General features: G+C 38.5%; 2 protein-coding genes across 4 annotated transcripts in view; both read left to right on the forward strand.

Moving 5' to 3' along the window:
* On the forward strand, positions 1-13511 carry stat3 (signal transducer and activator of transcription 3 (acute-phase response factor)). Of its 3 annotated transcripts, none has more exons than XM_015009342.2 (24): positions 1-219; positions 2820-2964; positions 3498-3741; positions 3822-3914; positions 4581-4662; positions 4762-4862; positions 5000-5151; positions 5346-5504; positions 5589-5681; positions 5831-5890; positions 6000-6029; positions 6133-6226; positions 6315-6362; positions 6480-6563; positions 7967-8065; positions 8153-8288; positions 8379-8431; positions 8523-8617; positions 8776-8915; positions 9012-9233; positions 9333-9375; positions 10878-10937; positions 12390-12496; positions 12621-13511. In XM_015009342.2, exons 2-24 carry the CDS (start codon positions 2837-2839, stop codon positions 12659-12661), a joined length of 2364 nt encoding a protein of 787 aa, XP_014864828.1. In that variant the 5' UTR covers positions 1-219; positions 2820-2836; the 3' UTR covers positions 12662-13511. The 3 variants fall into 3 exon arrangements, with proteins under 3 accessions (XP_014864828.1, XP_014864829.1, XP_014864830.1); XM_015009343.2 differs by having other exon boundaries at positions 2823-2964; XM_015009344.2 differs by lacking the exon at positions 10878-10937.
* Positions 13512-16719: 3208 nt separating this feature from the next.
* The window catches only part of stat5a (signal transducer and activator of transcription 5a), a 59010-nt gene continuing 55205 nt past the window's right edge, over positions 16720-20524 (forward strand). The window contains exon 1 of the mRNA XM_015009340.2: positions 16720-16932. The gene's annotated coding sequence lies outside the window, so the exon portion shown is untranslated. The remainder of the gene's footprint in view (positions 16933-20524) is intronic.

The raw sequence follows: 20524 nt of genomic DNA on the forward strand, positions 1-20524 counted from the left end.
CGATGGGTTGGGCGCTTAGGAGTTGCGTCGGTGAAGAGTTTCTCGTGTTGGGGAGAGAAAAGCGATGGTTGTAATCTTGTTGTAAGCGCCAACTCTCGCTTATGCCAGTTCGGTTTATTTTTTACATATATATTCAACTGACTGCTATTGTCAGTTTACTTTGTTGAAAGTTAACGGTTTTCGTCGGGGAAACTTTCCATAGGAGTGACAAAGACTGAGGTAAGAGACCGTAATTCGACTTCTGCATTTTGTTGTTTTTTTTTCTTAAAAAAGTAATTCGTTTTGGAAAGCAAAATCTTCTTTTTAGTGGTTATATCCCAGGTAATTAATAATCGATTGCTTAGTTAGTTCTGTTACAACCCTGCTAAACTACTGCAGAGCAACTAGGTCATCAGATAATCGGTGTGGAGAAACCTCTGTATCCGCAGTGTTACATAAGTTATTAATGTGTTGCCCCAATCATTCCTGAGTGACAACTTGGTCTTTTAAACCTACCAATCTTAAAATAAAAACACCCAGCTTTACACGTGTTGTTTTATTTTCGATCTTTTCACACGTCTTTTGGATTGCCTACTTATCAACATCCATATTTCAATGGTTAGGCCTGAAAATTAAGTCCTCACCAAGAATGAGATTTGGACCCCCTTTAAGCTCAGTTCACTATGCCTCTTACCTTGATTTGCCACGCCCATTTACATCCCATCTATAGGCCACAGTATCAAATATCATTTAGTCATTTTTAATCTCTATACCTTCACACAGACTAAAGTCGAAAGGGGATGTTTTTTTTCTCAAAATAATTCAAATATATAAGGAATGGATGTCTAAAAAAAAATAACACCCCTTTCATCTCTCAGGTGTTTATGTGAAAAAGAAAAACTTGGCATGGTTACTGTTGTCTTTCGTTCAAGGAAGTACTTCCTGGAATATCACTGATATGGCTTAAGGAATCACATTGTGCTTTTACCGGTAAGAGGCAGGGTGTTAACTGGTATTGGGCAGCCAGACAAAAAACAGCTGACTTTATTTTTGCTGATTCATGTTGATTAATGAAAATCTAATTTTAGAATTGTCTGTCATTGGTAATATGTTTGACCCTGTTCAGACCCATGGGGTTTTCATTCATACATCAGTTTACCATAGAATTTTGTGTGCTTTCACCTTTTGACCCAGACTGTTCATATCTTAAAAACGCCTGGTAATAATGAAACGGTGACAGCTTTTTTCCCTCTGTCTTTCTCTCTGTTGACTGTACGCCGAGTTATGTATCTATTAGTCGACCCTTCACATATGTCTCTGGATTCCTAAAAGACATTCTGTTTTCATTATTGTTTTCAATAACAATAATGAAAACAGAAAAAAAAAAAAACAGTGTGTGGATCATCTAATGCGAAGAGGTTAATCTGGGGTAAGAAATAAAAATCATACTTGGTGGGGATTCTGTTTGCAATTTCTGAAGGTTTAAGAACTTTTGTTGTTTTTGTAATAAGATAAAGGTTCTTTGAAGTGATGCTCTCAGGGGTTTCACTTGCCTAGAATATCACATCAAGTGTGAAGCATCTTTTCGTATTTGTCGGTGAAAGAGGAACATAGGTCATGATTGGGAGCCAAACAGCTTGCTTGGAGGAGAGAACAAGAGAGGAGAAAAAAACCCCCATGCATATCTGAGAATATCTGTTCTTGGAGGTTCTTTGGTTCCAGGCATACTAATGAGAAATCCGCAAGTTATGCTTTCGTTGGTTATCCAGACACAAGATGGCAAACTAGATTAAAGCCTAAAGACCTGTAGAATCTAATTAACTTTTATTTCTCTAAAGGTGCAGATAATGATGGCTCTAACCCTAATCCTTATAGAGATAATGTCATGGTACAATCACACCTAAATGATATCGATATCACTGTGAACTACTCATTATTTAGAATTGTTGCACTAACATTACGACAGTGTCACCAGTGACTAAGGATCACATCTTCAGTAATCTTGATCTCCCCAAGGCGCATCCTGCTAAATTGATTCATGACAAATTTGTCTAGTGCAACTGAAAAACATTTTTATTTGTGAATCTTAATGTAACATTAAGCACCGATCAAACGTTTTTGCTTTTATATTTCTTTTGTGTGCTATAGGAGACCCTGTTTTGTTGTCTCTTTTGAATCTCTGGTGTTCCCCCAGGGAAAAGTGTGGCTTGTTTCTGGTGAAACTAGAAGCCCCGTTGAACCTGCTAAATAGATCACATGTATACCACTCGCCTTTGTCTGTAGGTGCTCGACAATTGATGACACAACTTGGCTTAAGTTGCACTTTCTCTAGTAGAAAGAAATGAAACCAGCTATTTAATATGACCCTTTATCAGGGAAAAGAAAACTGATTTTTATAGTTTCAAGTCCATACGATGTGACATTTTCAAACGGCTGAGAAAAGGAAGTGCGGTTTTACGTCGTTTCCAGAAAGCAGAGTTGGGGTAAATCCTTGGTGTGAGATCTTTAACTCTTCTGTGCTTGAAGAGGGAACAGCTGATTAAGACAGCTTATATTTCTTCTTGGAAGCTCTGCTTTTCAGAGCACAGGAAGTGACTGTGCTGAAAAGGAGGCCCCAAGTCGGCCTGTCTACGTTTTCAGAGCAAACGCGGTATTTAGCCATTTCCTGTCGATAAATCGGAGAGGTGTTCTGTCGAAGCTGTGTGGCAGGTTTTGTTTCAAATGATGTTCTTGTTTCTCGTCAGGGAAGTGGATTGCTTTGGCTGTCCGGTTTTATCATTGTTGCTCCGCTTTGTGTGTGTGTGTGTGTGTGTGTGTGTGTGTGTGTGTGTGTGAATTAGAAGCAGCGTGTGTCAGGATGGCCCAATGGAACCAGTTACAGCAGCTGGAGACCAGGTATCTGGAGCAACTCTACCACCTTTACAGCGACAGCTTCCCAATGGAGCTGCGGCAATTCCTGGCCCCATGGATTGAGAGTCAGGACTGGTGAGAAATTTCTCAAATGTTTCGGTTTACTCTACTTTTATTTTTGGTTTTACTGATAAAACGCATTACAGTAAAGTGCTTTTATAATGCTGTCACCCTTTACTAGAATTGAATCATTATTTTATAAGATAAGATATTCCTTTATTAATCCCGCAGTGGGGAAATTTGCATTGTTACAGGAGTACAGACACAGAATAGAACCAATATAACAAATATAAAATGTAAAAAAACCCTATATATACAAAAAAAATACAAGTGAATATAGAACTACTGAAACAGTATAGTAAAAAAAAAAGTAAATTCTAAGTCTATATGTTGTCATAGCCTTTTTTGTCATTTTTTTGAAAAGTAATTCAAACAAAATATATGAAATTTGTGTTTTAATGCTGCTTATGTCTATAAAAAGACTGTTCATGTTTGATTGGAAGTGGTTGAGATGTGATCTTTTTTTTTTTTTTTTTTTTTTTTTTTTTAGGAAGCATCTCTATGTTCTTATTTTTTACTATTACTTTTTTTTCCCCCCCTCCAACAAGGGCTTACGCTGCCAACAAAGAATCCCATGCCACGCTGGTGTTTCACAACCTGCTAGGGGAAATAGACCAGCAGTACAGCCGCTTCCTGCAGGAGAATAACGTACTCTACCAGCATAACCTGCGCAGGATTAAGCAGCATCTGCAAAGTAAATATCTGGAGAAGCCGATGGAAATTGCCCGCATTGTTGCCCGCTGCTTGTGGGAGGAACAAAGGCTGTTGCAGACCGCCACCTCGACTACGCAGGTACGCAATTCTTTACCCAACTTTTGATTTGATGGTTTTTTTATTAAAAGGAAGCTATAACAAATTCAAATGTCTGGCAGGATGGCCAAGCAGCCCATCCCACTGGAACAGTAGTAACAGAGAAGCAGCAAATCCTGGAGCACAATCTTCAAGACATCAGAAAGCGTGTGCAGGTGAAGGAGCTTTCACACTAGACGTTGCGTTGATGGGTTTTCTTTAGCTCAAACTAAGCGAACTTGTCTGCTGGAACATGCGAGTCTCTGTTCGTTTGGAATTGAATTGTTGAGGAACATGCTTTCAAAGGGAAGAAGTGATGACACTTGTGCGTATGATTTATGACCATATGTGAGCACTTTGAAATCGTTTCTCGATAGTACACTTCCTTGGTTATGGCAAGCAAATGTAGCACTTTATTTTCCAAGGAAGATTGTTGAACAAAATATCTACAAATCATTTCTTTCGTTAAAGGTTTACATTTCAGATGTGCTAAATGACATTTTTTCTAACCACAGAAACATTTCTGCTATCTCTAATATCTTGCTGCCATTCTTGCTTGCTGCTCATGCAAGGCAGGTTCTTGTTGTAGAACCAAACGAGCAGCTGTATGTCACGGTCTAACCAGTTTGGTTCACTTTCAAAAATGCAACGTAAAAGTGAAACGAACTAATGAAGTGTGAAGTTTTTCAACATTCTTAACCCATTGGAACAGAGTAGCCCAGACTACCGTGGCGTGACAACACCCTTATTTATTTAGTTTTTTTTTTAAATAGTCATTGATAAAGTTGTCTTTACCTTTTTATGATCTGTGTATTAGAAAACTAACTTCTATATTTCTACAGGACATGGAACAGAAGATGAAGATGCTTGAAAACCTGCAAGATGATTTTGACTTTAACTACAAAACCTTGAAAAGCCAAGGAGGTATGTTTTTGAATGCCACTCAGCTTTAATAGAGCTGTTGGTTGGTCTGCATACATCTAGCCGTTTATCTGATGGACCGTGTGTTCGCCGTGTCTTCAGAGTTGTCCCAGGACCTCAATGGAAACAGCCAGGCGGCTGCCACGAGGCAAAAGATGGCTCAGCTTGAGCAAATGCTTAGCGCCCTGGACCAGCTCAGGAGGGTAAGCAGAATTTAAATCGGGAATGTTTTCAGCCTGCGGGGGGGGGGGTCTAATTCAGCAATTACTAATCTGGATTACAGATTGTTGTTAGTATCTGTTTAAATCCTTGTTTGATTTGCGCTCTGTGAATTTTATAGCAAATTGTGACAGAGATGGGAGGCCTTTTGACAGCCATGGATTATGTCCAGAAGAATCTGACTGATGAGGAACTGGCAGACTGGAAGAGAAGACAGCAAATTGCCTGCATTGGAGGCCCACCCAACATTTGCCTCGACCGCCTTGAGACATGGTACCCAATTTTAATAAGACATGCAGTGTTATTCCTAGAAAAGTCCTCAGACACGAGTAAAAATAAATCAGTCAAGCTAATTATGTTTAGATGGCAGCCTCAACCTCTTTATCTTAAAAATGTTAAGTGATGTACAATGCAACCATCCGTATTTGCCCCATAAAACGCTTGACGTCAACAAATTTCCTTCTCAGGATCACATCCTTGGCTGAGTCCCAGCTCCAGATCCGTCAGCAGATTAAGAAACTCGAGGAACTTCAACAGAAAGTGTCCTACAAAGGAGACCCCATCATTCAGCACCGGCCAGCATTGGAGGAGAAGATTGTGGATCTGTTCAGAAACCTCATGAAGAGGTAGTTATTTTGTCTCTTCTTAGTTACTGTGTGTTTGGATAAATGATGTTGCATGGTTTTTATGAAACGTTCTTCGCTTTTTAGTGCCTTTGTGGTTGAAAGACAGCCTTGTATGCCCATGCATCCAGACAGACCGCTGGTCATCAAAACAGGAGTGCAGTTCACAACAAAAGTCAGGTAAGATTCTGTTCTCTGTCAAAAACAAAACCTCATTTCTGTTGCATGTTGTGTGTGACACCATTTTATAGATTGCTTATAAAGAAAATCATTCACCGCTCAACATAATGATTCTCTTCTCATCTCTTTTTTTGCTTTGATTTTTCAAGGTTGCTTGTCAAGTTTCCTGAACTCAATTACCAGCTCAAGATTAAAGTTTGCATTGACAAGTGAGTTCTTTCGGTTACTCATTGAAAATGTATTCTCCCTTTATTGCATGCCACTATTTTTATTGAAGGACCGTTGCAAAAATAAAGGTTGCACTATTTTATTTTTCAGAGAATCTGGGGACGTTGCTGCAATTAGAGGGTAAGCTTTTAAGAACACCACTTTAAACCTGAGCAGTTGAGCTCTGTGTGTTCACTCTGCTACAGAGGACGCTTGGTTACCCGTTTTGGTTTGTTCCTATCAGATCTCGAAAGTTTAACATTCTCGGTACCAACACAAAAGTCATGAACATGGAGGAATCCAACAATGGCAGCCTTTCAGCAGAGTTTAAACACTTGGTAAGTTGAGAAAGCCAACTTCTCTTAAATGTAATGAATAGATTGGAAAATTATCTGCCGTGGAGACCTGACATGCTGCGCTTTGCAGACTCTACGAGAACAGAGGTGTGGCAACGGTGGCCGGACCAACAGCGATGTAAGACTCATTTAACAAAATTACTCTCTGTGTTTTATGTATGTAGTTGAAACAATTCAAATTTTGTTTTATTATTTTTTCGCATTTTTACGGATCTAAATATATATTTTTTTCTAGGCATCCCTCATTGTAACAGAGGAACTCCATCTTATCACTTTTGAGACAGAGGTCTATCACCAGGGTCTAAAGATAGATCTGGAGGTGAGTAAATCAACTTTGTTTAAAAATCTTGAGCTAACAATAAGATTAAATGCCTGATCTGAAGTTCATTGGAAGAAAACTGAGTAATCTGCAAAATCGTACCAGAACTTTTGTTCATACTTTTGTGATAGCCATTCGTGCAACTTGTTATAGTGATTATTTTGTGAATTGAGTTTAGGTGAAACATTCAGTTTTTGGTTCCAGAAAATCACATAGAAAATCTAGAATGGTGGAAATTAAAGACGAGTATAGTAGTGCCCTTAAGACTCGGATGATACCATTTCATGTTGTTTTGTTTAATGCATGTATTCTTTCCTACTATTGAGAAAGGAAATCAGATTCTGTAGGTCTGTGGTGTTCCAAGTGAAAAGGCTGTAATGTCTTGGGAGTTGTGGGAATGTCAACATTTCCTCTGCGATTCAGAAGATCTTGAGCACGGCTAAGGCAGTGATGGGCAATTTTTATTTATTTTTATTTTTATTTTTTGACACAGTTTACTATTTGACTCACAAATGTCTTTAGGGCTTGTTTGAAGTATTATAGAAGTAGGATAAAGAAAGACCTTTACAGACTTTAAAAAAAAAAAAAACTTAAAAAATGGCTACATGTAATAGGTAATCCTCCTAATGCAGTCTACATTAAAACATCTTCACTTTTAAAAGTACTTACCCCTTTTTAGATCATGCATTACTCCTGTTATTATGCTCTTTGTGCCTCAAGATAAAATGGCATGGACTGGTGAAATCAACCTACCAGTATTATAATCTGTAACTACTACAAACTACAAGGGATAAAACTGGATTCAGTGCGCAGACAACATCAGCTGCGTGGTCCACAGACGCATTGCAGAGCAGAGACACTACATCTTCTACTGTCTGTCTCATCTTACAATATGTTGATCAGCAGAAACTAATACAGAAAATAACATTGAGGACGCTGCATAGCGAATGCATTAGGACTGCAGGAAGATTGCGACAGAGATCTCACATATCTTATTACTCAGGTGAATCTTGCAGGTTTTAATCCAGCCCACTTTTGTTTGACAATCCCAGTAGAATTCTATAAAAGCACACACCCTGCGATCTCAGGGTATCGACTTGCTTGATGTGAAAGGTCAGAGTGATCTGTAACAGAGGGTTTTGTCGTTTGCGTGTTTATTGTGTAGTGATAATCGGAGAAGAGCCATCGTTATAAAATCTGTTTTTCAGTTTGCCTCTGGATGAGCGGTGCACACGCAGGGAGTCTCTGTGGGGGGGAAATGTTAGTGTGAAGAAAGGGACTTATTTCTGTCTGTTTCTCTGTAAATATTATAAGAGTATAAGCTTTAACAAGAGGGTAATTTAAATGACTTTTTTTTTTTGTTTACAAAATAAAACTGATCATAAAGCTGCCTGTATTTGCAGACTCATTCTCTGCCGGTGGTCGTCATTTCCAACATCTGCCAGATGCCCAACGCCTGGGCTTCCATCCTGTGGTACAACATGCTCACTAATCACCCAAAGGTGAGACAGCACCCTCTTGTGGAAAGGGTCTGATCTATGCAGGTAGCAGACATTTGTTAAGCTGTTGCCTCCTTTGTTCTTCCACAGAACGTGAACTTTTTCACCAAGCCTCCGGTGGGAACCTGGGACCAGGTGGCTGAGGTGTTGAGCTGGCAGTTCTCCTCGACCACTAAGAGAGGCCTGACCATCGAGCAGCTGACCACGCTGGCTGAGAAATTACTTGGTAAAACAATAAGCCCATAAGGTCTCTGATAATCTTAAGTGTGCCTTAATACTTACACTCTTTGTTTCTTTTTTTTTTTTTTTAATACAGGGCCTTGTGTAAACTATTCTGGATGCCAAATAACATGGGCCAAGTTCTGCAAGGTACAACACTTGACCACTATAAAAAGATCAGTCTGCCTTCTTCACATTGTTTCGCTGTGTATGAATAATTTTTTTCCTTCCTCTTGTACAGGAAAACATGGCTGGCAAGGGCTTCTCCTTCTGGGTGTGGCTGGACAATATCATTGACCTGGTGAAGAAGTACATCCTCGCTCTGTGGAACGAAGGGTGAGAAGTCGCCCTTTGTTTAGACTCGAGTCTCCTGGCCGTGTCTGGAACTGCTTGTTCACTTCCTGTTATGGTGTAAAACCCGTTCAGACATGCAATACCATCTTAAAGTAGATTGAACTAGTTATTAGTTTGACATGTTGCTTCTCTGCTTACAGATACATCATGGGTTTTATCAGCAAGGAGCGGGAGAGAGCCATTCTGAGTCCGAAGCCTCCTGGCACATTTCTGCTGCGCTTCAGCGAGAGCAGCAAAGAGGGCGGCATCACATTTACATGGGTAGAGAAAGACATCGGTGGTGAGTCCTTTTAAAGCCTCAGTGCTGTTTGTGTAATGTCTTTAGGAAGATCAGACCATGTTGTCTTACTGTTTTATTGTTGTTTGTTCTTTGTAGGAAAGACCCAGATCCAGTCCGTAGAGCCGTACACCAAGCAGCAGCTGAGCAGCATGTCGTTTGCAGACATCATCATGAGCTACAAAATCATGGATGCCACCAATATCCTGGTGTCGCCGCTTGTTTATCTCTATCCTGATATCCCCAAAGAGGAGGCTTTTGGGAAATACTGCAGGCCAGAGGCAGCTCATGAGCCCGAGCCGGCGGGAGACTCGACGAGCAGTAAGTCACCGCCGCGTTTGCTACGTGCTTTTAACGCTGTCCGTTTGGTTTGGAGCTCACGTGCTCAGTATTGTGCGTAATGTATCCTTTCTCTTTCAGCTATCCAGCCTTATTTGAAGACAAAGTTCATCTGTGTGACCCCGTAAGTATTCATACTTAACTTTAGGCTGTGATATTCAGGGCCTCCCACCCAGAAGTGTCAATACTCAATGTGGATGTTTTCTGTCAAAAGTATTGATACCTGTTGAATCTTTTCACATTTTGTCACAGCCACAAACCTCAGACCCACACAAGTAGCACATAATTGTCAGATGAGGAAAACAAACAGCATTTCAGTCCACCTGAGGCAATACTTTGTTCATTGACTTCCCACTGCAGGCGTTTTGTTGTTTGACTCTACCAGCTTTGCTAAACTAGGAATTTTTTTTTTTCCTAATTTATCTCTACAAAATAGCTCATCATTAGTCAGATTCTGTTGTAGCTCTGGTTGTGTTTTTACAGTGACATTGTATCCAGCTGGAAGCTGAACCTCTGCCCTGGTCTTTTAGAGGCTCTAACAGGTTTTGTTCTGTAATTGGCCTATATTTAGCTCTCTCCATTTTCCCATCAACTCTGACCAGGTTCCCTGTTGATGTTAGAGATGGTGGTTTTATTGTTATGTGCACACAGTCGTCAGAGAACCTTCTTCCACATGTTTACCGCTCTCCTTTCCCCAGCCAGCCGGTTCAGGCAGGCGGCCGTGTCTTGTTAGGGTTGCTGTTATGCAACAGTCTTTCCCAGTTTGAATGATGTTGCAATGAATTTTCCGTGAAGTGTTCAAGGTTTGGGATTTTTCTTTTTCAACATCTCGACTTTCTTCCTGGCCGGTCTGCTGTTTTTTATTTATTTTTTTTGTCGTCATGATGTTCGTTCACTAATGCTCTTTAACAAACTTCCCTGTTACACACAGGTGGATTTTCTATATTAAATATATTGGTTCGTTTTAGGCGATTGGTTGCGATGGGTTTTTGTCGAGGACTCCTTTATTTAAAGAGTCTGAATACAAATTCATACCCTGCTTTTTGTATTTTTAGATTAAAAACAATGTTTAAAACCACGTACTGTTTCAGTTATGTGCTACCTTTGTGTTTGTCACACAAAATCTCAATAACGTATATTGAAGTTTGAAATGGAAACGTGACACATTGTGTAAAAGTTCCAGGAGCATAAATGCATTAGCAAGGTGTTGTAAACATTTAAAGATTCAAGTTAGAAACTGTCAAAGAATGCATGCCTGTAATGCAGCATCTGTGACTTTTTTTTTTGGTTTCTTATAAAGTCACTTAACTGTTTGAGCAGGAAGGTGCAACACTTAAGAACTTCCAGCTGTAATGACAAAGTATTGTTCTAATATTATAAATAAAAGCAAAGATCACACATTCTTGAATCAAACAAATTTAATGGAACTGCACATTTTGAACAGTAGTTGGTGTTTAGAACTGATCACTACTGAAAATGACACACTGTAGAGTAAAAATAAGTGAGAATGGCAAATAACGAGGACGACAGCTGATGGCGATGCAGGCCCTAAGCCATGTTGTAGGTTTGATAGCTTGCCCGTGGGTTTTGAGGTTTTCTCAGTCAGATCCTGACCTGTCTCCGTAGGTGCCCCTCCGTGTTCATGGACTTGCAAGACAGTGAGCTGCTTGGGAACGGATTCCCAGGGTAGGCCTCATGGGGGGGAGGTCGCATGTAGAGATGTGTGTACATGACCTTTTTATTTGTTTGACAGATGTGCTTCAGAGATCAGTCCATTGATCACATCTGCACAACGTCCGTTTTTATGTCCATCTCACAGACGTCACAGTCCTCGTTTTGCACTAACGCAATTGATTATAGAACAGCATGTCCTTTACCATTCATCAGTGCTTTTGTTCATGCTCAGCTGTTTTATCATTGCCCTCCATTTAAAGCCAGTCACTGGTGAGTGTCATTGTTGGGGAGAAGGACGTACCAATTCCAGATAGTGGTATTACGTTTAAAGATTTTTCCACCATCATTTCTTTTTAATCAAATGAGAAGGGGAAGCAAAAGAAGGAACTATGGAAATAAACTGCCCTTTGGCTTATTTAAAAAAAAGATTGATTGAAATTACTGAATACACACTGCTGCCATTTGCTAAAGAAATGTTTAAATGAATTCATCCATTCAGTGTTTTCCTTTTTTGCATTTTGTTTTGCAATTCTTGATACAACAAGCAAGTGGAGTCCAAATCAAGTTGAATATACTGACAGACTACAAAATGTTTTTTTTTCTTTAATTGAAATGCAAAAAATATATATTTTTTAATGTATATAATAACACAGTTGGCCTGCTCAACAATAAACTAAAGACACAATACTTTATTGAATGAAATGTGTCCGATTTATGTAGGAAAGGAATCTGTAATTCATGGCTCTGAAACGTCTCGCATCAAAAGAAAAACATGCAAGGTCCTACATTTTTTGTGGGGAATTATTTTCTACTCTTTTTTTTTTTTTTTTTTTTTTTTTTGCTTTAGAAAAAAAAATTCTCTTCTCAACAATTGCTAGTGTTCAATTCCCTTTTTTGTCAAAAGGAAGCGGCTAAATACAGCTGTGTTTTTGAATGGGTGTGCCTAGTTTTTACTGTAACTTTTTAAAAAACATGTTTAATAAACAACAAGTACTTTATATTGACCCTAATATTTTCCATTTTAAGCAGATTTTAAACTGTAGGTGAAAATCTTGCCCTAAAAAAATACAATAGGTCCATCTGCAGCCTGTTCTTCCAGCTGAAATTTGTATCATTCCAAATTATTCTCTGGATACTTCGGGTCCAGCTGCAACCAGCGATGACATGTCTGCCTATCTGTCTGCAGCTGAACACAGGAATTTTGTGCACTTGAACTGCTTACTGACCCAAAAATCAGATTATTTACTATATTAATAACGGACCGGTGATGTATGATGACTCATTTACTCGTTAGAACTGTTCAGTTGTTGTAGGCTACTTGTGGTAAAGTGGGATGATGACAATGTAAGCATAACGAATCTAAAAAAAAGGCATAGGCATGCTTGATAAGAATAAGTTTTGCTTTGCACCGTTATGCAGTCTCTCTTTTTTTTTTTTTCTGTTTGTGTGTGTATGTTTTTACAGCACAAACTCTGGAAACACCAGTGACCTGTTCCTCATGTCGCCTCACACCCTGGACTCCCTGGACTCCCTGATCCCCAGCGAAGCTGAAGCGAACCAAGGGCATTTGGGTGAGTTGCAATCTCCTCTCACACATCTGTTTTGTTCTGACTGGGTTCTCCTCTCCAGCTTTATTTAATAAATACCATTATAGCAGCATTAATTGCTTGTTTTTTTTCCCCCTTCTTTTTCTAGATTCAATTACTCTGAACATGGATGTATCATCTCCTATGTAAAAGAAAATATCACCGTCTTTGTTTTTGTGTTTTTTTGTTTTTTCCTCTTGTTGGGATTTGACCTTGTGTGAGGCTCAACGAATGATTTATTTCTCTCTCTCTGTAAACACTTTCTGCTTGTATAGATTTTCTTGTTTCCTGTGTAAAATTACTTGCCATCAACTTAAAAGATTTGTTTTTATTATTTTAAACTACGGTTTAAAAAAAGAACAAAAAAAAAACTGCCTATACATTTGGGTCATTCTTTGTGAACATATTGTTTTTAGGCAACAATTTTCCTTCCTTGTTTTTGTTAAACTATCTAAAAACATGCAAACATAGGGAAATGTAGTTTTTTTGAGAATACTGTCTGTTTATTGACATTTTAACGGTTTTATGGTTTTGTGGATTGGTAGATGTATGACATAAGTTTTTATATAAGCTATATGATGCTTTTAAGTTGTGCTGAAAAATGCTTCTTTTTGTTTTACGTTTTTAAAATGACCTTTCAGTGAGTTGTGGCAAATTGGCTTCTCCTTGGCTACACCAGTTTGTTTGGGTTTTTTTTTTCCAACAAAATGAAATATTTCTGACATTTCTTAAGGGGATCTCAGATTTTTATAATGGTGAAGAGAAAAAAAGGACAAAAAAAATTTCTGCCAATTGGAGGTTATTTCTGTGAGCTCTTTTTTTCCCTCTTATATTGTTGTGTAAAATGTGTATTTTAAATAGGGCACAGCTTTTCCACTAAAATGCTGTAAGATGTGATCATGTTAATTGGGCTGGCATTTAAAAATCAACATTTTATTTTTGTTGTACTGATCAATCATGAAATGTATCATTTATTACCAATTAAATATGTTTCACACAATGCATATTGTGACCTGTGTGATCATTTTCTTTCCCCATACATGTCAACTTGGTTATTATTAAAAGAGAAAAACTGACTCAGTTCTTTTTTTTATTTCTTTGTTTGCTTTTGTGTTGCTAAAATAGGGCCCTTTATTTTCCTGCTGTTTTGATGATCATGCTTAGTGCGGGGATCTTACACATGGATCTTGCAGTAAAAGTAGAACATACTTTTACTATTTTCCAGGCTTTATTTAAATAATAAAGCTCACAAACATGTATGTTTTTGAGGAGTTTTACTACAAAGTCAGATTTTGTTAATTTGCCACATCAAGCCTAATCAGTAGTCATTTTAGTAATCGGTATCAGTTTTTGTCTTCCAAACTTTTTGTGTAGTTTTTGATATTTACAAATATGAAATCCAGTAACTACAGAGGCTTTTAGCGTTAAAAATAGGGAGAGAAATTTGCCAGCTTGAATCAAGAAAACCAGATGTTTAAGATGTGCAGAATGTCCGGCTGTTTCTCCTTGCAGTGCAGGCGTTCTTTTGCTGACGCACAGTACCGTGGATTGTACTGTGCGTCAGCAAAAGAACGCCATACCCAGAGTAAAACATGGTGTTGGCAGCATCACCCTCTGGTCTTGCTGTTCTTTCGATTAAATTAATGGTCTTGTCAATGTTAAATAAATTCTGAACTTTTTCCAAGTACCAGTTAACCCTGAACCTTCGGCTGAAGGAGAGGAGCACTTTTGTCCGAGTCCGAGTGTGAATTCAGATCACAGCCAAGATGACACACCTGTGCCCCTCCCCCACATGTTACTGTCCTGCTGTGTTAGTGTGGTTGTTCTTGAAAGACATTGTATATAGAGAAGGTTCCTGCAACAAAACATTTTAAAGTATATTATAGTATATTTATTGGCAGTATATTTGTACTGCCAAACTGTAAAAGTGTTTATTTGATCTTATTTGGTTCTGCATGGCCAAAAGTTCTCTAAGCATATTGATATCTGCAGCTGCATAAATAGTTATACTTGACATATATAAATATTTTAGACTGACCTTCAATTTGGAATAAGCTGCATATTCATTGTACTGAAACTGCTTTACTCCTTGAAACTCTTGCTTCAGGCTATGGCCTCTGAAGATCAAACACACAGTAACCCATATTAATGGCAGCTCATTTCAATCACCTTTGAAATGAGCTGTCACTGACTTCCTGCTTTCCCCTTGAGAGTTTGTCTCGAGCTTTGATGATAAATCTCACCCTTTCGGTGGACTTCCCTCACTGGAAACTCCCAGTTGTGTGTGTGTGTGTGTGTGTGTAAATGCAGCACCTCTTTATCTGCATCTTTAGCACAGAAATGATGCGATCAGCAGCTTCGGGCCTGGTATACCCATGAGTCCCATTATGAAAACACGAGCACTGAGGTGAAACTGGTAAACAAACAGGAAGAAGTCGGCTTCTCTGTCACGGATCCTCTGCTTTTCTCTGCAGCACCACCTCGCTTCGGCTAATGCGCGTCTTGTTTTGGATATAGGAAGTAAAAATGGACTGCTGCGAGGAGGCGAAGGGGGTGTTGAGATGCACAGCTATTACCGTCAGCAGCTGCTGACTCAGCTGCCTTAGGAAGCAGCAACTGTCACCTTTCAGTTTTGGTCCGCAGCCAATCAAATTGGAGAACGAGGCTGCAGCTGTGCTGGGGGTTTGTGTGTCTGACCGAGAGAGGATGACTGCCACTGAACAAGATCACTTTTAACTCAGAAGATGATGTAATTTTGATGACTTTTGTTACAGTAGATACAGTCAGCAGAAACAAACTTTGTATTTTTTTTTTCAAGGCCAGGTCTGGAAAATCTTAAAGAAACTATGTCTGTACCATATGTTGTTGTCACATGCAAGCTAAATCCAAAGTAGTTAAGGTCAATAATATGACCAAATCGACCACCTAAATGTTCTCTCTAATGTTGACAGAAATGCATATCAAGATTCCATTTAGAAACTTTTTTATTATCTCAATTTAAAAGGTCTTTTAATTTTTATGTTTCTTCAACTTTTGGTATTTTTGTGGATTTCTGTCAATGGTACTTTTTAAATGAGACTTTCTTTTGATTCCTTTTGTTGAGGGTTTTGCTCAGTAAATAAATTTTTAGCTGCATGAAAGGTGGCAGCTTCAAACAAAGCTGAAAATTTAGCTCTGTTGTTTGGGTTACATGTAGTCATGAAAACAATTTTTTGCTATTTCTTTTGATAGATCTCTAAAAATGACTAATAATCACGCAGTTCATTACAAATGAAAAATAAAAAATATAAAGGAGCTTCCAAAAAGCTGTGAGTTGAAAATGGCCAACTAATGAAGATCTGCCTGATTCAGTCTACTTGTTTTCAGGTTTCATGCACACAATGAAAGCAAAATAAAGGATAAAAGAAAGAAATCACGCTACTAAATTGAACAGACTTGTTTATCCCTTAACAAATATTAGTTGTGGCCTTCTGTCTGTATTGTAGTCCAATTAATTTTGTTCAAAAACTTTAATTTGTGTCTTCTGTTTTTAGATTTTCTCTTCTGCTATGCCTGTCTCTAATTTGCCAAAATAAATAAATAAATAAAATAAAATATTGATTAAAAAAACAAACACAGCTCCAGCTGATTACTCTTCCACCAAGACATTAATTGGTCCCTCTGGGTATTTACTAAAACAAATGAAAACTAATTAAAAACAAAATAATTACATATTAATACATAGAAAGGCAGGAAACACAATTATAAAAGTGGCATTTGCGTTCATTTAACGATTTAGTGATAAGCTAAAGGTTAACACCAGGGGGCGCCTCCGTACACTATCTCTCAGGTATGAGAGTTTTGAAAGTAGGCTACTGGATATATTTGTCATTTGTGTCTTTTAGTTTAGTACATTAGAAAAATATATAATTATAATTCTTATTTTATTATCATTATTAATATAATTAATTATTTATTTATTTGGTGGTGGTGCACCGTTTAATAACAGCACAAGTTTTACAATTTCACATTTATTGAGCTTAATATTTTGTAATGTGTTGTACAAGACTTAGCTTAAAAAACTACGCTCAAATGAAGCGCCTCAGCACGTCTCAGTTTTATTTCACCGCATATTAAAAATTTATCCATCTTATAATAAGTGACCGTTTTATTATGTGCTGACCCTAGGTTAATAACTAACATCAGGCCGCCACTTCTCGAGAGTCAGTCATCAGCGATCCGTAGAAACCGTCAGACGTAGAGGAACCGCCGGAAGTGGGCGGTGTGTCTGACAGAGAGAGAGAAACAGAGAGCCGTGAACTGTACGGCGAACTGTTGGGAACTGACTAACGGAGAAATTCCTGCCGGAGGCTGATCACTTCGCTGTAGACTCTCCCCCTCATTTTATGAAAAAGGAAAACAACTTTCGTCGCTCCACAGAGGTGAGTGCTGCTGTTTTTTTCGAGTCCCATTTAAACGCGTCTTCTATGTTTTATCTGAGGAGCAGACAGACGTCCTCGCTTCGTGCCCCTTTCTCTTTTTTTTTTTTTTTTTTTTGACGCTCTTCGTTGCGAAATGATATTCTGACAGCGCTTTGTAAACAAACTGCGGGTGCGACAGCGCTTCTCCATCTGGAGACGCTGCGAAACAGCCTCCGTGCGTGTGGTACGGACTGTGTTTGGGTTTGTTTACGGGGTACTTTTGCTTCTCTGTGCTCGCTGAATCAACAGGCAGGTTCTCCTGAGAGCCGAATCCCACTAATATTCTCACAGGCTGGCGGTGTGGCTGCGCAGCCAGTGAGTTTACTATCACTCTGTCATAGTTGGCACATTTTCTATCACATTGATAACACTGTAGTCTTTTAAAGAAACGATTCGAAGCTTTTGGGACTATCTTGACATGCTGATGTAACTGTACTATGTGTTTATACTTTATTTTTCTAATATTTATCCAAAAGTTTTCATTAACGGACAAGCCTCCCCCCCCTCCCCCCCCAGCCTCACAGCTCCAACAGATCAGCCTCCATTATAGGGGACGTCAGGTCTGAAGATGAAATATGAACATAAAGCTCCTCCATGTGTAGCGGGCAAAAAAAAAAAAAAAAAAAAAAAGTGGCGTCAAGGGCACACTTCAAAAGTAACTTTATTTGTCCAACCCTGTTGTATTAATAGGTTGCTTTTTACAGTAATAGTTCAGCTTAATTTATTCAAACTGAAGATAAAGTTTCAATCTTGTGTCATGAACGCTAATATTTACTATTAAGCTGTTGCATGCCAAATATTTGGAAAGTTAGTGTTTCAAAACAGCTTAATTTTCCTAAAGTTAATTTTTTTTTTCCAATGACATGCCTGTGAAACAGTTCAGTTCTCTCCATAATAACTCAGTTCTTCCCCTCCTCCACATGTTGCCGTGTCACTGCCAAGCTAATTGAAAGAGGGTTACTCCACATTATTCTGTTTGAAGAAGATTATTTGAGCTATTTAGAAATATCTAATGTTGCAAAAACATAGCTGGTCACGTCACGCAATCAAATGGACCTCTGAACACTGAAGTGTGTTTTAAAGGTAGGCTTCAGTTACATGTGAGCTGTGAGCAAATTGCCTGTTGAGCAGCGGACTGCAGACTAGCACCTGAAAATGATAGCCTGACTCGTGTGTGAATCTTTGAAGAGCAGAGCTGGGAAAATATACATTGTGTCATGAACACGTTTACTTATGCTTTTAGTCATATTGACAACTCAAAGCGCAACTGAGTCCTGTTTACCTGTCAGCACTGTCAAATATTCATACACAGACACAAATATAAATATGTGTGTCTCGCTGAAGGACTCTTTGGTGGGCAGTATCAAAGAGTCATTTAAAAAAAAAAAAAAAAGTAATGTTTTGACCCAAGTTTATCATACAATATTCAAACCAAGTCTTGATATATTAATATAACGCCAATGATTGACATTTCGAACTGTGTAAGGCGGATGCAACAAAAGCTCTTGGTGCCGTTGTCGCTGCGTAAATCATTTCAGATCTAACTGCCAGTAACATGATGTTGCGACACAAACTCTGTTTGCACTTTTTAATTGAAAATGTGGCGTGTGTAAAAGTATGAAAGGATTTCTTGTAAAAGTCAAAAGAGAACAGGTTGTCAAAGCTGTTTAGTGCAACTAGTGAATGCAGACCTTGGCACTGGTGCCAGCTCACAGACATAATTTTAAATGTCACACTGGCTTTGAAGTTCACTGTCATTTACAAAAAAGAAAAAAAAAACAAATCTTGTGCTCTTTGAGAGAGCATGTGCACTTGTTTTACTTTAGAGAACCTCTCCCAGATTCGTAAATATTTTTTGTGGCTCTATGAATATATTTTCCGGCATTGCTACAGTCAGGATGGCATTGCTCCGCGCATTCATGTAAAAAGTCATTAAAAATATTTCGTTCCTTCTTTCAACCCACTTTTCAATTATTGCCTTTTTAACAATGGGTTTTCCTCTGATTACTCTAGCCAGCACAGGGAGAATATGTTTTGGTTCATTTGTTTTTGCAAAAAAAAAAAAAAAAAAAAAATAGCATCAAGCACATACAACTGGGCTGCTGAGTTCTTCTACCTGTTTGATTTCATTGTGATCTGGATGGGTTGCAAATCACAGCAATCATAGATATATATATATTTTTTTAAATGTGCTTTTGTCTTTATAGTTGTCTACCAGTAGTTCATTTTTGTCCTCTGTAGAGGACATTTCTAAACTTGAATATCTCCCACTCCCTGCATTCTACTGAATTAATTCATTTTGGTATCTACAGAGGACATTTAGGGCTTTTCAATGATACCACATGTGAAGGGGTGGGACTTTTGTACGTACCTTTTTCTAATTCATAAAAATGGCGTTCATCAGTAATAACACATTTTAAGGGAAGAGACAAAGTAAGTGCATAAAACCTTTTATTACCTTACAAAGACTGTGGGATTTAAAAAAAAAATGGTGATTGGACAATATTTTTTTTCCTGGTAGGCAGGAGGTTAATTTACTCTTGCACTTAATGGACAATTTCACTAACTGCATTCTCTAGGAAAGGATGTTCTCTGCCTTGAGTAGCATTTAACCCTGTTGGCAAGCGCCGTTTTCCCCTTTTGCTGCAGTACATAGTGCAATGGGATGTAGGGTTTTCATTGGTCTCCGCTCAAAAAAAAAAAACAAAAAAAAAGGTTGATATGGGAACATAGCTTGCCTGACTGACCTGAGTTGACTGGCACATTTTGTCCCTGACAGCAAGATCCAAATGAAGAAGGAATGGCAGCAAAAAAGGACAAGCTTGTTGTTATATGTGTTCACAGCATGGCATGTCTTTTGGTTTCTAAGTGTTTCTCACTTTTTCAACTTCTCTCTGCCAGACAAATGTTGGAACAAGTTCAACTGGAAAAGGTTGAAAATTATTGCCACATTATGTGGCGATGTTCACCGTAACACTCTTGTTCATTTATTGAATATTTTTACCTCTGCTCGGGTCATACAATTGAATATTTTCCTACTAAACATGACTAAATATGTTCATTTTAGCGCTGCATGAATCACGTCACAGATACACTTCTTTTTCCCTTGAGATTATGAGTAACCTGAAGTTAGCAGATTAGAGCAGAGGTCTTGATCTGACTAAACTATGAGTCATGTGTCAGAATCATTAATGACTGGATCTGCTGCTTCCTTGGCCCTCCAACCTGCTTTTTAAAGAGGATAGACAGACTCACTCCCTGAAGGTCTCCTGTGAGAAGTTCAAGGGATATAAAAAAAACCTCACTGGTTCCAGAGAATATAAGAATATCAACAAGAATAAGACCTTTGCGGACTGAAACAGAAAGGGAAACATACTTAAAGGGAAGTGATCAGGAAGCATGTGGTGCAATGCACACTAACCTCCTCCCCCTTTCAGTTGGGTTAATACTAATCCACTGGTCATGTGACCAAGAGCTTTCAGTCTGGTCTAAGGCAGGAGTGCTCTGATCCATCTGTCAAATAAGGTTGCTGATTGTTGGCATTCACAGTGTA

Source organism: Poecilia mexicana, unplaced genomic scaffold, assembly GCF_051168715.1.
Source record: "Poecilia mexicana isolate PSO_F unplaced genomic scaffold, ASM5116871v1 scaffold_8, whole genome shotgun sequence".
Taxonomy (NCBI): domain Eukaryota; kingdom Metazoa; phylum Chordata; class Actinopteri; order Cyprinodontiformes; family Poeciliidae; genus Poecilia; species Poecilia mexicana.